At 40.2% G+C, this 20,321-nt stretch overlaps 1 protein-coding gene across 1 annotated transcript in view; it reads right to left on the minus strand.

The window, feature by feature from the left end:
• Positions 1-20,321, minus strand: part of slc18a2 (solute carrier family 18 member 2) — a 57,134-nt gene that overhangs the window by 12,243 nt on the left and 24,570 nt on the right. Inside the window, exons 7-10 of the mRNA XM_041790009.1 lie at positions 14,293-14,382; positions 14,093-14,136; positions 10,570-10,630; positions 8,476-8,571 (exon numbers count right to left, since the gene is read on the minus strand). Of these exons, the coding sequence (XP_041645943.1) occupies positions 8,476-8,571; positions 10,570-10,630; positions 14,093-14,136; positions 14,293-14,382 (291 nt within the window). The remainder of the gene's footprint in view (positions 1-8,475; positions 8,572-10,569; positions 10,631-14,092; positions 14,137-14,292; positions 14,383-20,321) is intronic.

The raw sequence follows: 20,321 nt of genomic DNA on the forward strand, positions 1-20,321 counted from the left end.
TTACATAATGAATTGAAAATGTATTACATTATTACTAGTGCTGTCAAACAATTAAAAATTTTAATAAGATTAATCACAGGGTTGCTGTGGATTAATTTTGATTAATCATGATTGAATAACATTCATTTTTAATCTATATTAATCACGTTTCATTTTGCAAGCTTGGCGTCGTGTTAGCCAAAGTGCTAGCAGAATCCCCGATGAACATATGCTTCGCGTTAATGTGGTATTTTAAGCTGGAAGTGCTTCAGTGAAAATAAAACTCCTTTCTGCAGAATGTGCATGCTACTTTATGTCGGTCAACTGTTCTGTCTTGTTTTTTTTTTGTACTTAAATTTCCCATTGAGAGGGCCAATGTGCTGTTTAGCGTCTTCCATATCGAGTTGGTGGGTCACTACTGGATCAACGGCCCAGTTGCGCGGCGGCAAGCTGGACGGTAACCCTACTTGGACAAACTGCCCGAAATGCATTGCCAGAGACGTTTCACTCATTTTGAGTCAATCTGCGCTGTAGATGGGTTAACTGCGTTAAAATTTTTAATCAGATTAATCATGATGATGGATTAATCCGCATTAACGAGTTAATTTTGACAGCCCTAATTATTACATAATGCGGCATTATTACATAATGTGGCACTACAGTCCATTCAGAGGTGGACTGCATAACCCGAGACCTCTTGAACTTGAGGTCATGAATTGATGGCGCAACATTAACCTTCAGGATGTTCTGCTAGAGAGCAGAATTCATGTAGTCTAGGTCCTGGTCCAGACCATCAATCTACCACCACCAGTGTTGGAACAGTTACTCAAAAGAAAAAAAAAAATCCCTTACACATTACTAGTTACTTTCTAAAAATGTAATGAGATACTTAGTTACTCACAGCAGAAAGTAACTAGTTACAGTACTAGTTACTTTTTGTGTTACTCTGTCACATGAGATCTTCTGTAACTTAACTGCCAATAAAATACAATGCTAAATGCTAATGCTAAATCTTACATAGTCCTAACCTGACAAGGATGTGTTTCACACATCCATCTGGAAAACTTCAATACTAAGCATTTGGGAAAGGGCAGAGGCTTAAAAAAAATCATAGTGTAATTGGATGAATGTTCTGTCTGTCACATCTTTACGGGCCAATCAGAGCACGTGACGTAACCGCAACCGAGGTCCGCATGTGCAACTACTGAGGAATAACACGAACCATGGTGACTGTGGACATGTCAGTACTTGACTTTTGTCGTTTATGAAAAGAAAACAACTCACTGCTGTTCTTTGTTCTTCATTTAACGAAGAAATGTCGTCAAGTTCTGATAAAACTAGCGCTTTAGCAGCATCCACGCTAAGCTCTTTCGCCATAATTGCGCCGGCCTCTTGTTGCTGCTTGCTAACGTCACGACTCTGTTGCGCCTGAAAGTACTGCCCCTCGTCACTGATTGGTCCTGTCCCTTTCTAATCGGGACCAAACAGTTCAGATGGGAGCTTTGCAAGATGGATTCGCCAGTGAAAAACAAGGAAACGGGCATATCCATCTGCTTTGTAAGGTTAACATAGTCCCTCATTAGTGTAATGTAAGGAAATGGCACTAGTTCATGCAGTAATTAGTGTAAGGCAGGGGTGTCAAACTCAATCACAGCAGGGGCCGGATTCTGGATTTAAGACTAACCTGAGGGCCTAACAGTGTCGCCTTTTTAACCATAAATTGTCAACCTTGTTTCATCAGTAATAAAATATATTAAAAAAAAAAAAAAGTAGCACTGATGATAAACGATTTTGACATTTAAAAAGTTAAAAAGACAAGTTTAAAGGCTCATTTAATGATGATTTAATTATTTTTTTATATAATGAATGTAAGGTACAGCGTAAAAGTGGGCATTTGTGTTTCAAAAGATGAGATTGTTTGTGTCTTTATCAAGCAGCAACCTCCGGTCCTGAAAAATGAAGCCAATGCGGAGATGCAGAAAATTGCAATACAGCAAGTGTCCACTTGAGGCTGGCTGCAGGAACACTGGAAGTCCCATCTGGACACCTGTTTAAAAGCCGATTTTTACACTAGAAATAAACTGGTTTACAGCCTGGTTCAAAAAACAAAACGTGTCTCATTAGATAATGTCTTCAAGTGCTCTCACTGTACAGGGGTCGAATTTTTTTGTACCAAAATAACCACAAAACCTCACTCTGGACTGATTAGCACATCTCATTTGATTGACAGATAGCTCGACAGGCAGAGGATATGTTTCTGTCAACTAGAATGCTAGCTAGCTAGCTGAGAGGAAGTCGAGCTCAGTGGGCGGGCCATTAAATTGATCCAAAGTTCGGTTGAGACCGCAATTTCAATATGGAAGCCACCGTGGATTGGCTTCAAGAGCCGTTTGAGTCCACCTATTGAAAGCAGACAGCTGACATCACACAGGCTTTGTCCAATTCTTTCTACAGTCTATAGTGTTAATGTGGTGCTGTCCGTGGTGCTGACTGACATCTGTCACTTATAGAGAGTGAGGGAGGGAGAAAGGCTGTAAACAGCTCATTTTACTCTCTCCTGGTTATTCTGAGTGATTATCGGGATTGTTCCGGTATGTCCTCTGAATTATTTTGTTGATGCACTCCGTGACCCAATGATCATAGCAGATCCTGTTGTTTACTGAATGGGCTAAAACGTGTTTTTCTTGCTGCATTCCTGTGACATAGACAGACAGAGCTTTTGTGTTTACCTTTAGCTGATGGTGAAAATTGAGCTTTGGCTGCTTGAAAGGGGTTGGAATCATGCAGTTACCTTGAGCACTGCCCTGGCTCCAGGGATCTTAACTAGCTTTGTGTTAGCAGGTTGTATTGAAGCAGAGTTCATAGGAGCAGAAAGTTGTTTCTGGTCTGGTCACAGTTCACAATTCACCGTCACATTCTTGTTGTTTATGTGCACTAAATCCAAAGTAATGTTCATATCTCCATGTGTCTAAAGATGTCATTATTTGTACTGCTGTTTCCCTCTTCCTCTTCTATGAACTCGCACTAATGCATCCCTCAACTGAATCAATGAGTGTTGCATGAGCACGCATTAAAAAGGGGCGCTTTGATTGTTTTCTCCTTGCTCCTGTTTTACACGCAGTTGAAGGATTTGCAGTAGCATAAATAACAAGTTTAGTATTTTACAGTAGCTGTAACATAATTACTAAGTTTACAGCAGTCATGTGTTATGCTACTGCATTACTGACAAATGCAATGCCATTATAGTGACAGGTCACTTTGTACTAAATTATACCCAACACCGACCACCCCCATGTTTGACTGTTGGTCTGATGTTCTTTTGATGGAATGCTGTGTTAGTTTAATCACAGATGGAGCGGGGCGCACACCTTCCAGAAAATCGTGTTTTGTCTGGTCAGTCCACAGAATATTTTCCCAAAAGTCTTGGGGACCATCAGGATGCTTTAATCAAATGTGAGACAAGCTTTTGTGTTCTTTTTGGTCAACAGTGGTTTTAGTCTTGAAACTCTCCAAATGATACCATTTTTGCCCAGTGTCTTTCTTATGGTTGAATCATGAACTCTGACCTTAACTGAGTCAAGTGAGGCTTGCAGGTCTTTAGATATTCTGGCTTCTTTTGGGACCTCCTGGATGAGTCATCCATGTGCTCTTAGAGTCATTTTGGTAGGCCGACCACTTCTGGGAAGGTTTAACACTGTTCCAAGTTTTCTGTATTTGTGGATAATGGCTCTCACTGAGTCTCAAAGCCTCAGAAATTCTTTGTAACCCTAGGCCCTGGTAGATTTGGATGTTTTTTTCCCCCCAATAAACAAAATAATCATTTAAAAACTGAATGAACTGTTTTTACCCAGGTTATCTTTGTCTAATATCAAAATTTGTTTGATCATCTGAAACATTTAAGACTGACAAATACACCAAAAAATAAAAGAAATCAGGCAGTAGAAAAATACTCTTTTCTGGTACTGTTTTCAAGTTAGGGATTGCATCTTTTATTGGTTTATGTCTGGATAGTTTAAAAGTAAAGCAGAAATTCAGAACATGATATGCAAGTGAGAAAGCCAAAGCCGGTGGTTAAACAAGGACAAATAAAATCAAGAGAAGATGGTGAGATTTATGGCAAAGAACAATAAAAGGGCTAATAATGAACTTCTGCAAATAAACCAGACACTACTTAAAAGCATCTATGAGAACAGTAATAAGGAGCGGCTGCACGTCACAAACATGTGAGTCCTCTGTGGCTCTGACGCACAGACAGAAACCATGCACCATCATCGGGCACACCAGGTGGCTGGTCAGAGCTCAGTCTGGTCTGTAAAGGAAGAGGGATTGAAGGTGGGGAACAAGCAATGGTAAGACCTACAGAGTGATGCCACAGTGGGGAGGGAGAGGAGGAGTGCAGACCAAGGTGATAATAGTTTTGGATTTTTCATTAGTTTCTATTTTTATTTCGTTTTCACTTTCTGTGTTCGATTTCAGTTTAGTTTTTATTAGTTTTTACTGCTGGTTTGTTAGTTTAGTTTAGTTTTTATTAGGGCTGTCAAAGTTAACGTGTTAATATCAGGTTAACTCAAATTACTTTTAACGCCGCTATTTTTTTTGTCGCACTATTAACGCATTCTGTATGACCCTCGACCCATCCCGTAGTTTGCCAGACCAGGAAGCCGTTGTGATGTGGTACAAGCGAGCAGAAATGGATAAAGGACAGAGACTTTTGAATGACAGGTTCAGCTTTCAGATCATGTCAGATAAGACTGAAGTTATTTTCTCCTACTGTCGACATGAACGGAGTTACAGGAAGTTCGTAGAGTCTTATATAGCCTGCACCACTCGCTAGCCATGCACACCGCTAATGCAGAGAGCCACCCCCCTCGCCATGCTGGATCTGTTTACAATGGAGACACTCAGACAACACTGCAGGGATGGACTCGCTATCTGGCATACAGGGCATTTCCCAGTGTGCTGACGCACTTTTGGGCCAGTATGATTTATTCATTTATTTAGGCCATTATATCTGCCGTGAACTGGCACCACAGCTGCGCTATTGACTGCTGACTGGTCTGATCACGTCTCCTAAAGGTCCGTTCACCCCTCCCCGCTCTCATCCCCACGCAGTTCCTGCTTAAATGTGAAAGTATTTGGGGAAAAAAAACGAAACTTACTAAAACGATCGACTGGAACTGTGAATAAACACCAAATTTAAATAACAGTCAATCAAGATGCTGCAAAAGTGTCAAAGACTCTGCAGTCCCTATAGGAGATTGTCTGATGCTGGTGAATGTACAGCTGCATCATGAGGAGGAGGAGGAGACAGAGCAGCAGAGGCTGGTGTGTGACAGGAGAGCAGAGGTTAGTGAATGAGCTCTGTAGAGTATCATAATATAAGCTGAAAGCATTATTAGACTGTGGGTCTCCTTTATTTAGGAAGAAAAAAATGGTTTTAGATTAAATCTGTAGCTCTTCTATGATCTGAAGAATGAAGAGATGGTTAAGTCCTCTTACTTTACCTTAAAAGTTCTCCACTGAGACTTCTTTTACTTTGTGTGTCCATGAGTTTTGAAAAGAGGCTTCACATGTGTGTTTATTGACATCATTCCAGTAAATCAACTGGACTGATGACAGTCATTTCTTACTGTCAGCATTTTATTTTACATTTGGACTACATTTTTTAGTTTGAAAGTAAAAATGTGATAAATAATAGCAGACATTTTTTAAGTAATTACTTGCTTTTTCTCTTGAGCAGGGCAGATGTGTCCACCTTACTCACATCAGAACAGTGAAACACCATTAGATGTGTCTGTGCCTTACTGCTGAGCTCTCAGCAGAGACTTGACTTCTTTATGTCCATGTGTGATGATGAGATCTGTTGTTCTGTGTTCAGCTGCTGAGAACAGAGGAGTTAACTTCTAGAAGTCTAAAGTCTGACTCTACATTGTGGTATTATTCAGTAATGTTACATTAAGGTCAGTATCTCCATCTGTTGTGGCTTGAGTTTACCATGTTATGCTCTCAGCAGATTTTTGCAGCGTTCAGTATCTTTGAGCTCAGACTAGAGAATTTTCTGGACTTTATCTGTTGTTGTTTTGGATTGTTGACATGAACAAACATTTGCATAAAGAAAGCATTTTTGTCCACTTGTGTTGATAAGGGTATTTAAATCTTGAGAAATAGTACTGAAAGGTACATTTACAACAGACAAAAAAGTGTGATTAATTTGCGATTAATCGCAAGTTAACTATGGAATTTGTGAGATTAATCGCGATTAAAAATTTTAATCTATTGACATCCCTAATTTTTATTAGTTTTAGTTTTTTACGGATAGATGTCGGGGCTGAGTGAGCGTCATATATTTTTAAAAACATATTCAAACAGGCTACTCTTCACTTATCATTTATTTATTTAATGATGATGTTTGAATACAACTCCAGACATAAAACTACCACTATGTGAAGTCTTAACCAATCAGATCAGGCAATTCTCCACAGACTTGGGTGTAGGTGCCAGTCAGTCTGGTTGTGTCAAAGACTAAAACTAAGGATATTTTGTCTCCATTTTTATTTTATTTTAGTGAGTTTTGTAAGTGCACTAAACAGTTTTAGTTAGTTTTTGTTTTTTGGTAAAGCTTAGTTTTTATTCAATTTCAGTTAACTAAATTGTTTTTTGAATTTTACTTTTAGTTGATTAGTTAGTCTTAGTTAACTATAAAAACTGTGGTGCAGACTGCTCCTTCTTTCACACAGGAGTAGTTATTTTTATCATTATAGACATTTACATGCAGAAACTCCAAATATTGTAGCTTTAAAACCATATGCAAGCAAAGGAAATGTATTGCAAACAAATACAAATGAAGAGGCATGCAGCAAAAAGTCAAAACACAAGCATCAAGAACAAAAGTGCAGCAGAAGGTTGATGAAAAGTCAAAACATACAGATACAGGGAACACGAATCAGAAATGTTTCAGGGCTGTAGGGAGTGCTGAGATGAAGAGCTTTATTTTTGATTGGGAAAAACCATCACCAGACAGTGGATTCACTGTTTTTTAGACCACATAAAGCTAGGCTGTAATTGATTTACTTTCAGATTAGACCAGCCATTAGGAATGAAAGTGAACAGAGGAAAGTTAGTACTTCACAGCTCTTAATAGATCTGCACGCCGTAGTTGTCATTTGAAATTGATGATCTCTACTCTGTAGAAAAAAGGTATTTTCCTCACAGGTGAACTACTTTACCTAGCATGGATGCTATCAACAACACATTTTCTCAGTCCAGAAGACCTCCGACTACATGTCCAGCCAGATAAAGGGAGAGGGAGAGCCTTTCGCTGTCTTTTAGCTGCACCTCTTTAACAGCTTTTCCCTGTCGTTTTGTCCCAAACATGCCTTTAATGGAAACACTGGTGAATTATTAGGTAAAATAAACTTGTGAGTGAAGCGAAAGGGTAATGATGCATCAATCATAACAAGCCTATTCTACAAAATGGCTCTTTAATGTGAGCCACTGTAGCTAGCTCCTGTTTGAGTGCCAGTTTCCTTTCCCTTTGTTCTTGTTATTTAATCCACATTTAACAAGCCAAACTGGTACGACATGAAGAGCCGTTTTGGAACCAATCAGCCCACTGATTCCCATCAGAGCGAGACTGGATAGACATCAACTGAGGAAGCACAGGCAAGATCAGGATTTAATGTGTAAACTGTGTAAAACTGTGGCAAACTGCACCGAACCAAACCGGACTGCTTTGTGGAAACGGACCATGAACAAGCTTATAACTCTGCTTTTCCGGGCTTTAGACTTAGGCTTTTATTCCATGCCTGATGCTGTTTCTGAGGGTGTCATTGCTTTTGGGACACACAAGTAACTGAAGAATGTCTTGAATTTTGCACTTTTACTGGTTGGCACAACCATAACAACACAAAATGTGCTATTTTAGCTGAGTTTCTCTTTGCAGAAATCACTTGTTGCACTCCATCTGGAGTTCTCCACCTGTGGCACAACATCATCTGCAAAGAACTTACACCAGAGAATTCAATCTGGTATTTAACTGTGTAAAATATGACTATCCTTACATTTATCAATAAACTACAGCTACATGAGTCCATGTTTGCTTTTCTTTTATGCTTTTATTCCTGTTTTATCTGGCTCCAGGTCAGACGTATTGTAGCTGTAAGGACACAGATCAGGATGATGGGACGGATCCTGCTGAGAATTAGTTACATCAAACTCATGACATTTCAACTGAGAGATAAGTCTCTGCTTGAGTCAGTCCTCACAATATTGTTTATGTGAATGCATTTACAATTTAGAAACACATTCAGATGTAAAAAAAAATCAGTCATAACAACATATAAACCCTTAAAACCAAATAGAAATGTATGGATTCAATTATGTTACACTGAAATAATCCCCATCTGTTTAGACATCAGTCACATCTTGTTCTTAAAACTGGGAGTAAGTCATAATACACAATAAAATAGGGAACATGTTAAAAAGATTTGTTCATACCTAGCTGCCATTTCCTTGCACACATGGTCTCCATCATCCAGATCGGCAGCGTTGGCTCCATCATGGCGATGGCCATATTTCCAAAACAAATGGCCCCTGAGGAGGAAGATTGGGGATAAGAAGAAGCTGTGTGAGTAAAGGTCTGATTTTGTTTTTTGGTCCTCATATGTAACCGCTACCCTCAACACACGCTTGCTCACATTTTTGCCATGTTGTGTCTCAGGAAGACAACTCAAGCATGCTGATTTCACACAGCCTCCAAATTCAGTTCCTAATGATTTTTGTTCTGTTTCCACTATGTGGACAAAAGTATTTGGCCACACCTGTTAGTTATTGAGTTTAGGTGTTTCGATCAGACCCGTTGCCACACCACAATCAATCACCTAGCCATGCAGTCTCCATTTACAAACATTTGTGATCCTAAATGGGTCTTTCTGAAGAACTCAGAGACTTCAAGAGTGGTACTGGGATGAATGGCACTTTTGCATGAAGACAAATGATGAAGTGTCATCCCTGTTAGATATTCCACAGTCTACTGTAAGGGATATTATTAGAAAATGGACCAACAGCAACTCAGCCATGACGCAGAAGACTGTGTAAGTCCCAGAGAGGGGTCAACGACTGCTAAAGTGTGCGACGCTTAGAATTCTCTAACGCTCCGCTGATTCCATAGCTGAAGAGTTCTGATCATCTCCTGGCATTAATGTGAACACTCAAACTGTGCAGCAGGAGCTTCATGAATTGGTTTCCATGGCTGAGCAGCTGCATGAAAGCCTCACATCACCAAGTCAAATGCCAAATGTCAAATGGAGTGGTGTGAAGCACACTGGACTGTAGAGTGGTGCAAACATGTCCGATGGAGAGACCAATCATGCTTCTCTGCTTGGAAGCCAGATGGGTGAGTCTAGGTTTGGCAGATTCCGGGAGAGCACGACCTGCCAGACTACACTGTACCAAATGTAAAGTTTGGTGGAGGAGGGATAATGGTATGAGACTGTTTTTTCAAGGTTTGGGCTCGGCCTCTTATCTCCAGTCCAATCTTAACGCTTCAGCACATCAAGACAATTTGGATGATGCTTTGCTTCCAACTTTGTGGCAACAGTTTGGTGAAGGCCCTTTTCTATTCCAACATGACTGTGCCCCAGTGCACAAAGCAAGGACTGTAAAGACATGGTTTAATGAGCTCAGAGACCTGACCTCAACCCCATCGAGCACCTTTGAGGTGAACTGGAATGGAGGTTGTGAGCCAGGCCTTCTGGTCAAATATCAGTGCCTGACCTCATAAATGCACTATAGAATGAATGGGCACAGGAAAACAAAATCTGGTGAAAATAGTGTAAGTGGTGTCTTGAGAAATTAATGTGAAGGCCTTCCACTGTTTCACTGAGATGGGTATATTCTGAAAAATAACAATGCTGTGGAGTCAATTACGACTGGTCTGCATCTCCCTGCTGTCACACCTTTGTCCTTCTTTAACAGTTTCAACTCAAACACCATGATTCCTTGTATAAATGACTCAGGAAGATTTCAGGATAAAAGCATTCTCCATAAAGAGTTTCTCCACAAAAATGCAAATCAGGCCATTATTTTGAAAAGCAACAAAAGGAAGTATAACCATGCTGTTTTTATGTCCACTTACTGATGTGGACATGGCTCCCTATTATTGATCTTCCTGTCTGTTTTGGGTGAGAGATGTGCACGGCTCATGGTAAATTAGGCGAGACTTCAGCGCTCTAGAGTCTCAGTGCCAGAGACGAGCTTGTCATCTGTGCACACTCATGCAGTCAGAACGTCTTGACTTGTTAACATGCATGCTGAAATGCAAATCAAGCCACACTAACAGTCTGAAACAGCCGTAACAGATCTGCATAGACCCTGACTAAAAGCAGAAAATGACTGGATTTCACTGTAATGACTATTATGTGTGACAGACAACATCAACACGATGAAAACTAGAAAGAAAACAAGACACAGTTCTCCATCATATTTCTCTCTGCTCTTCCCTGGTACCATTATAAAAAGCAGCACCCTACAGATGTTTCCTCACAGTTTAATAACACTCAGTTTGTTCATCTGTGTTAGTCTTTTTCTTACCAGCTGCGATGAGAATGTATGGATCCTTCATGAGTGTCAGCAGTGGAGTCCCCTTCTGAGTCTGTGAGGAATAAAGCCACACATTTCACAAAGGTATTTATGTGTCAAGTACATGTAAGACAATGTTCAAACCAAAAACCTCTGGTCTAAATTTGTTTCATGAGCTGAAACTGCCCCAAAATATAAGGGCTTTCCCTTAGCCCAAGCTTAGCCATCCATGTTTCATGCCTCATGACTTGAGGCCAGTAGATTTACCTCAGTGAAGCTGACCGACACATGGAAGACACACAAAGAGCACAAAAACCTGTCTGTGTTGACAGAGGTAAGAAGACTGGGAGTGTGATGAAGCTGGGCTTCAGCTGAAAAGATTTTTCTGTCTGTTGATCTCAGAGGACCCTTGTCTAAAGACGTCCGGATACTTGAGATGAAAGAAAAGGTGAGGAAAAATCTGCTGATGACCATAAAAGGATCCTCCCACTGGCTTTGCTTCCTTTCTTTGGTTGCTGTGTTGTTATCTCTATTGTGTAAGATCATGTGTGGTGCTGAGAAGAAGCAAAGAGCACCCTTTACTTTCTCCTTCATGTCATTCATTAGTGCCATAGGTTGACTAATGTGTGAAGTTCTTACTGCTACCTTTCTTAAAGCCTCATGGCCCCATTATTTTACCTGCAAATTACTATATTACAAAAAAACATGAGGGCATGCACAAGGGGGGTCACTACAATTCAAAGCCTTCAGTTACATGACCACATGGAGTGCACATTTTTATTCTTTATTAACATATATTAGTTTATTTTTATTTCATTTTATATTTCATTTCTACACTGTTACATAACCTCCAGTGTTTCCTCATTTTTAATCTTAAGATAGTGCTTCCTCAGTATGTAAGTTCCTGTTCTCATGCTCTTTTTCAGGTGCATCTCAATAAATTAGAATATCATCAGAAAGTTGAACTCATATTTTCTATAGATTCCCTACACAGACAGATATATTTCAAATGTTTATTTCTTTTAATTTTGATGATTATGGCTTACAGCTAATGAAACCAAAAGTTCTGTATCCCAGAAAATTAGAATATTGTGGAAAAAGTTCAGCATTGGAGACTCATGGTGTCACACACCTGCAAAGGTTCCCTGAGCCTTTAAATGGTCTCTCAGTCTGGGTCAGTAGACTACACAATCATGGGGAAGACTGCAGACTCGACAGATGTACAGAAGACAGTCACTGACCCCCTCCACAAGGAGGGTAAGCCACAAAAGGTCATTGCTAAAGAAGCTGGTTGTTCACAGAGTGCTGTATCCAAGCATATTCACAGAAAGTTGAGTGGAAGGAAAAAGTGTGGTAGGAAAAGGTGCACCAGCAGCAGGGAGAACCGCAGCCTTGAGAGGATTGTGAAACGAAGCCCATTCAAGAATTTCGGGGAGCTTCACTAGGAACGGACTGAGGCTGGAGTCAGTACAGTAATTCATGTAAAAGGAGCCACGACCAAGTATTGAGTACTGTACATGTTCATACTTTTCAGTTATCCCACATTTCTGGGTTAAAAATTGTTTTTTACTGGTTTTAAGTAATATTCAAATTTTCAGAGACACTGAATTTTTGGTTTTCATTAGCTGTAAGCCATAATCACCAAAATTAACAGAAATAAACACTTGAAATATATCAGTCTGTGTGTTTCACTTATTGAATTAAATTACTGAATTGACATTCTTTAGCTGCACCTGTATTTGTGACATATTTTGCCTATGTTGTGTATGGATTTCAGGTTGGGTGGGTGAAGTCATATTTTCTTTTTATGTATTTGTCTGTCTGTAAGGCACTTTGTGCTACTTTGCTCTGAAAAGTGCTTTATAAATGAAGTTTGATTGACTGATGCTAAGGTCACATGACAACTGCAGGAAAACAGAGATACTAATCTTAACTGTGCGTTCTTGTTTTGTTGGACCATTCTACAGCACAGAGATACTAGATACTATCAGAGAGTTCAAATGAGGGCTGGAACTGTCTCTTCTATTCCTATGATCCTGATAAATTAGACTCCATCTAAGCTGGGTGGCCTGAGTTTAAACAAAAATGTGTTTAAAATAACCATATGAAGTTAGACGGCAGTTATAATTCACAGCCTATCAGCTCTTAATGATCAAACCCAGCGTAGTAAACCCTGAACCGTGCTGTCTGAACTCATCACTGTCTGTCACTCTATCTGCCAATCAGTCAATAAGTTGTGATTGAGGCTGATGGTCACCAATGGCTCATGTGATTCTTGGAGCTATTTCTGACAGACCTGTCAGTATGTTAGCAGTAAGCTGTCAGGATGACGGAGGGTCTGCCTCTTCTCTAGAGCTGCAGGGGGCTTCCTGTTTCTTTACAACACTCACAGCTAATAACCTTCATTCATAGAATCTGAGGAAGAGAAACTGCAGCACTGAGGGTGTGCTCAGCCAATAAATAATGTAAATTAATATCTGTTTCTCTGGTCTGTGCTGTTACACTGCACAAACCTGGACATTTAAAACCAGAGGTGGGTAGTAACACGTTACATTTACTCCGTACTTGAGTAGTTTCTTTGAGAAATCCTACTTCTGAGAGTAGTTTTTGAGCAGAGTCCTTTTCACTTCTACTCCGTTACATTGGGCATGCACTGGTCGCTACTTTTACTTGTCTATAATTTGTTTTCATTCAGTATTTTATACACTCAGCTGAGCTCTCACAGCAGCATGAGGTAAAATCCTCAGCACCACAGAGTAAACGGAGGAGTGACCCCTCCCCCTTAACTATCAACAGCTGGAGATAATGGCTGAACATGTAATACCTGCGTCTCCTTCAGAGGAGCATATTCATCCCTGGTCCAACATCAAGACTCTTTGCCTTTCAAACGACGAGGAACAACAGCCACATAATGTGCTGCCTACTGTGTCTACCTAAAACGGTGGAAATCTCTTTTTATATGCACTGTATGTAAATAACCCCTATGCAGTGGTGCACATCTCCTACATCTTCTGGGTTGCTTTGCTGCTCTGATCAGCCAATGATGAATGTCACACACAGATATTCATCTAATTTTCCTCCAAGTTTTATTTTGAAAGGTTCTTCCCTTCTCTGTCTATGAGATTTTGCCCAGATGGATGTGAAATATTCCTCATGTCAGGCGTATATAAAACAGTCCTACTGGGGTCATGTTACATGACCTGTGAAAATAAGTTGCTGTAAGACTTTTTAAGGACAACTTTTTAAAAGCAAGTCTGAATCTGTCAGAGCAATTTCCATTTGTACTGGATTGATATTTGCACAAGAGGATTGATGCTTTTACTCAGTTTTCTCCCACTGGTAGCGAAGAATTCTGACCCAAATGTTTGTAGTTGTGTCTACATGTATGTCCTTTATTCCTTCCACACTTGCATTATTTCCTGCCCAGCTCTTTTTATCAAAGCATACAAATGAAGTGGTCAGTGTTCAGCAGCTGTAAAGGTCACATTATTAAAAGGAAGTACTCTTCAGGAAATTAATCATCAAACAAACTCACCTCTGGTTCCACTTTAGTGGGCTGGAGAACAAAGAGCTGCAGAGCTGTAAACACAGGAAATCAACCACATTTCAACATCAGATATATTCAGTTTTACTTAATGAAATAATGTCCCAAAAGTTCAGCTCAAACGTCAGTCCTCCTGTTTCTCCTGCAGCGTCTGTTTGTGTTTTAAATGTGTTAAAAACAGGAAACTGTACCTCCGTCAAATACAGCCAGGAATGCCAGAATGAGGAACGGAGCCGTTTTCCCAACGAAATCGTACATCACACTGCCAAAGGGAGGTCCGACTGTGGAAGACACAATCCATAGTCAGTTTGTGAGGACTTTCAGTTTTTAAAGATTTATTTTTGGGCCTTTTCATGCCTTTATTAGATAGAGAAAGGACAGTGGATGGACTAGCAAAAAGGGAAGAGAGTGGTCGCTCGCGTACATGGTGCGCGCCTTAAACCACTTGACCATCTGCACACCCAAGAACTTTCAGTTTTCAAGAACTCAGCTATCTGAGAACAAGGCTGAAACACACGATTCAGCCTGATTAGGAGCTATAATAGGGATGTAATGTTTTAATGTTGTGTCTTAAAAGGAACTTTAAATATATGTAAACTATTTAATAGCTAAACCACACCACCTTCCAAATTATTAAGCAAACTGAATTTCAGTGTCGTAAACATTCATTTTTTTTGTTTTTCAGTTAAACTCATGGATGTTATTGTGTCTCAGGGCTCTTTGGATCACTCAAATCAATCTCAGACACCTGTGATCATTAGTTTGCCAGGTGAGCCAAATTAAAGGAAAACTACTTAAGAAGGACGTTCCACATAATTAAGCAGGCCACAGGTTTCAGCAATATGGGAAAGAAAAAGGATCTCTCTGCTGATTAAAAGCCTCAAATAGTGTAATGCCTTGGACAAGGTATGAAAACATTAGATACTTCAGGAAAACTTAAGCATGATCATCATACTGTGAAGAAATTTGTGGTTGATTCAGAGCATAGACAAGTTTGTGCAGATAAAGGCATAATGAGGAAGGTTTCTGACAGACAAATTCATCAGATTAAGAGAGCAGCTGCTAAAATGTCATTACAAAGCAGCAAACAGGTATCTGAGCAGCTGGTGCCTCTGGAGTCCCACCAAACTCAAGTGTAGGATCCTCCAGAGGCTTGCAGTCGTGCATAAACCTACTATCCAGCCACCCTAACCAATGCTCATAAGCAGAAACGGTTGCAGTGGGCCCAGAAATACATGAAGACTCATTTTCAAACAGTCTTGTTGACTGATGAGTGCCGTGCAACCCTGGATGGTCCAGATGGAGGAGTAGTGGACGGTTGGTGGGTGGCCACCATGTTGCAACAAACCTGTTGGAGTCATGTTTTGGGCTGGAACCATGGGGAGAGAGCTGATAGGCCCCTTTAGGGTCCCTGAAAGTGTGAAAATGACCTAATCAAAGTATATAGAGTTTCTGACTGACCACTTTCTTCCATGGTACAAAAAGAAGAGCAGTGCCTTCTGTAGCAAAATTATCTTCATGCATGTCAATGCACCATCTCATGCTGCAAAGAATCCCTCTGTGTCACTGGCTACTTTCACACTGCCTCTCTTATCCGTGTCTGTTACGCCTTCGTTCCACAACGTCGTTCTGTATGAAAGTGACCGTTCCACAATCGGGGGGTCGATCTCGCCCCACCTCTGTTCTGGATTAAGAGATAATATCAGAGCTGTAACAGACTTTTCCACAATGAGTCTGAAAAGACATCATGGCATTCTGCAATGGCGAGTGTGCACTGCTGTCTCCATAAACGGGAGATTTAAAAACCAGCGCAGTTTAATCGAGCGGCATTTCATCGGAGAAAAACAAAGAATAATGTGGATTAACTGGAGAGACTGGGAGGTTAGAGAGCTGATCACACTCTGTACAGGAGAGGAGAGAGCAGACACATCTCTGCTCACAGCAGCGTCTGAAAACTTCCATGATGTGTTCAAGTGAGCTTGGTACTCTGAAGTTTCCGACCAATTTTCCCCGTATTTTATTTAGAAAATACAAAGTTTTGAACTGAGAAATCCAAAGTTTCGAGTTCCACTGAAAGCAGCAGCTTGGGCAGCAGCTGCCATCTGATTACGGGATGCCAGGGGGTGTATGTGTGCATTCCTTTTCATCTTTATTGCGGAATCTCTGTAAAAACTATTGGCTGCTATGGGCATAAAGGAGAGAAACTCATGGTGTGGCCCTCATCCTCCCCTGACCTCAACCCTGTTGAGAACCTCTGGAGCATCCTCAAGCTAAAGATCTATGAGGGGGGGAGGCAGTCCACATCAAAACAGCAGCTCTGGGAGGATATTCTGACATCCTGCAAAGAAATTCAAGCAGAAACTCTCCAAAAACTCACAAGTTCAATGGATACAAGAATTATCAAGGAGATATCAAAGAAGGGCTCCTATGTTACCATGCAACTTGTCCTGTGAAGATGTTTTTGATTGAAATAGCTTTGATTTCAGTAAATATGCCCTCCTAATGCGGCAAGTTCAACAAATGACCATTTTCAGTTCTTTACAACCTGTAAAATGTTCTGAAACTCTGTTTTGCACAATAATTTGGAAGGTTTGTCCAATAAAATAAATTATGCTCTAACAGATGGTGATTCGAAAATCATACTATCATTTGCATCGACTGTTTGGGAAAATCAGAGAAAAACATCATTTGCATAATAATTTTGGAACACGGTGTAGAGGAGCACATTTCATTTACCAAACAAAAAACACACTTTCGAACTCACTTTTTCTTTTTGTACTCAACAAATGGTTACTTTCAGCCAAACAGCAGACTAGTCACTAAATTACATCCTGCTACTTATTTCTACTGATGACTGAATGAAGTTGGGACTACACAAAAATCCTCTAGATGAATCCTGTTATGATGATGATGTCTCTGCTAACCCCACCCTCAGAGTGTGACTGTAGGGACACAAGAGCACTCAGCTGAGAGGAGACTTCAGTGATCAATAGATAGTCAAATTTAGGAAGAATTCAGTTTTACTGTATTGATATAGTTAAAGCCATTATCACATTCCAGACTGCAGAGGAAAAGTGAAGGTTTTCCTGCTCTGTTTTTTAAAAATAATCCATTGACGTGCTCAAAAACATCTCCATCCTCATGAAAATACAAACGTGCTCTGTGACCTGATGTCATGTCAGCAGTAGTCTGTTGTTCACTGTGCAGGTGGAGCAGCTCATTCACAAACAGCAAACACTGCCTTGACACGTCAACATTATTCTTCAGTTCTTTTGCAATGACCATCAATTTTCAGAGTGGTACATGTGCACACTCTCCTCCTCTCTGAACAATGTTTTGATAGCTTATCCCAGCACACCATATTCATGTCCTTCCAAAATAGCTTCTTTAACATGAGTTGCAACATGTCCTGAATGCATCCAACGTATGCCAGCACTGTAATGCAGCTAAATAGTGCAAGTTTTTCCCCTGTCACCTGTTCCTATTGTATGCCATGTATCCATCCATGTATGAAATATGTGACCGAAGCCAGATAAAGTTCCTGCAAGTCGGCATTCCGGTGGTTGAGAAAAATGGATACAAAGTCGTTTTCTTCAAAATGATCATTTTTCGTTTTTTTCTCATTTTATGCAAGTCCGACATTTAAACTACTCATTTGATGAAAAAAGTAACACAAATGTGATATTTAAAAGCGTTAATTTTGTGTTTAAAAATGCCCTCTTTTCGTAGTTTCAGCGGGGAGATTGAGGGGAGGGGAAAGCGAAACTGCTGGGTGATAACTGGCCACTCAGTCTGCCATTGTCCCCAGTTTCGCCCATTGAGATGGACAGTAACAAACACCGCATGGCTCAAACTCCAACCCCCGTCGGCACGTAACTACAGCTGTTTCTAGTTATCACCTTTATCAGCAAGCCTCAAGATGCACCCTGCAGCGAAGAAAAGTAGAAGAGACGATGAAAAAGCAGCAAGAATTACAAACAGACTTGGAATGACTTCAGGATCACTCGACAGTGAAAGTTTGATGAAGGCGGATTTCCTATGGGAATATTTTGATGAGCGTCACCAGTCCGATTCAGAAGCTTGGTTTGGGTGGACTTTATGTAAATGTGGCCCTATTGTTCACGCCCATCACCTTGCCTACCTGAAGGTAGGAAAAGTCCTGAAACTTTGAGCCTGTTTTTCTTTGAACAAACAGGAACTAGAAGTTAACATTCAAATGAGCATATCTTTGTGAAATATCCTCAGATAAAGGTTTATGATACACCATTTGAAAGCTTGGAATCTACACTTTCAATATGTGTAAAAAACTCAAAAATGACCTCGGACGACTCGCAGGAGTTTTTACCAGCTTTGGTCACATATTACAGTAAGACTTAAGCTAACATGGAGACAAAACTATATGGCTCACAGCTGTCAGAGGCTAGTAAATACAAGGCACCCCACCTCTGACTCTCCACTTTCAAAATAAAATCATGAGAGGTCATATTTTTACATGTGGAGAAGAGTCAGTATACAGGGCAGAGAATTACACATTTAACCAATAACTGATGGACAGTAAAGATGCAATGCTGGATGACCTCTGAAGCCCTCATTCAGTTCAGACATGGGTTATAGTATCTTCGCTTTTATAGTTGTTGTAATAATGTATGGTAATACAAATTCCCAAGGCACACCTAGACTTGCCTCAAGGCACACTATGGAACCACTGGTTGATCTGTCCATCTTCCTCTGTTTATCCGAGGTGAAGTAGGTCAACCCAGACATCCTTCTCCCCAGTAATGTTCTCCAGCTCCTCCTGAAGGGATTCAGAGGCCCTCCCAGGCCAGATGGGATACATAAGTCCCAGGACTGCCCTGAGGTCTCCTCACCGTTGGACATGCCTGGAAGAACTCCACAGTGAGGCGACTAGGAGGCGTCCTAATCAGATCTCCTAACCACCTCAGCTGGCTCCTTTGGGTGTGAAGGAGCAGCAGCTCTACTTTGAGCTCCTCTCATACTTCTGTAATCACCCAAAATCCATGACCATAGGTGAGGGTTGGAATGAAGATCGACAAGTAAATGTCTAATGGCTCCACCCTTGGTTTGCTGAGGCTGCCCATTAATCTGACAGTCCACTCTACCCTCACTGGTGAACAAGACATGGAGATACTTAATTTTATCTTTAACAACCTGATGACTTTAATATCACAGACATCAGCATTTCAGTGTGTAACAGACAACAGAGAGACGTCTTCACCTCGACCTTAAACAGGCTACTCTTTCTCACTGGAACCAGCCAGGATAGATGCGACTGAAATGCACCTGTGTCACGTGAATTAAAGGTGAAGACAAAGATACAGCCTCATCCAAAAATCAGACTCAAAAAGGAATAAACTTTTTAAAATGTTCGCACTTATATTTAGATTTCTTTTGTATATAAAGCACATTTGATTGGTTTTAAAGAGCTGTCTGCTGTATTTTATTTCATTTTGTTTCATTTAACCCTTATTTGGCCAGGTTAGTCCCACTGAGATCAAGGATCTCTTTTTGAGGGAGACCTGACCAAGAATGGTGGCAACAGACACTTTCAACAAGAGTAGGTTAAAACTAGGGCTGGGCAATTAATCGCGAATTAGATTAGATCGCAATTTGGCCTGCTGCGATTTTCCAATTGCAAAAATTGCAATATTTCTTAAACTTGAAATGTGTCAAAATACCAATGTAATATTTTTTTGCAGGAGATATTTTACACACATCGTGCAAACATTCAAGTTTTTTAGAATGAAAACAACCATTTTACTTATTTCAAATGAGATGACATGGAAATTATCATCCGTTCAATATAACAATTGATATGAAATTTGCAATATGAGCCAAAAATTCCTAATAAGCTATTTTTTTTAAATTGTTTTGGTCTAGTATATTCTATATAATATTTTGAATGTTATAATATAGAAATTTATTGCTTGCATTTACTGAAAAATATATACGATGAGGAACCTAATGATAATTGCATATTAAATTGCAATTGCAATATTGGGGAAAAAAATCGCAATTAGATTATTTTCACAAATTGTTTAGCCCTAGTTAAAACCAGCTGACTGCAACTATCTGGGATGCCTGTTGAAATGCCGGACAGAGGAGAGGGAGGTATCCACAGCGGGAAGGGCAGGACTTTTCAAAAAATTCTCGGAATATGATTGGAGGAATGCTCTGTCTGTCAAATTCATGATGGGCCAAT

Source organism: Cheilinus undulatus, linkage group 6, assembly GCF_018320785.1.
Source record: "Cheilinus undulatus linkage group 6, ASM1832078v1, whole genome shotgun sequence".
Lineage (NCBI taxonomy): Eukaryota > Metazoa > Chordata > Actinopteri > Labriformes > Labridae > Cheilinus > Cheilinus undulatus.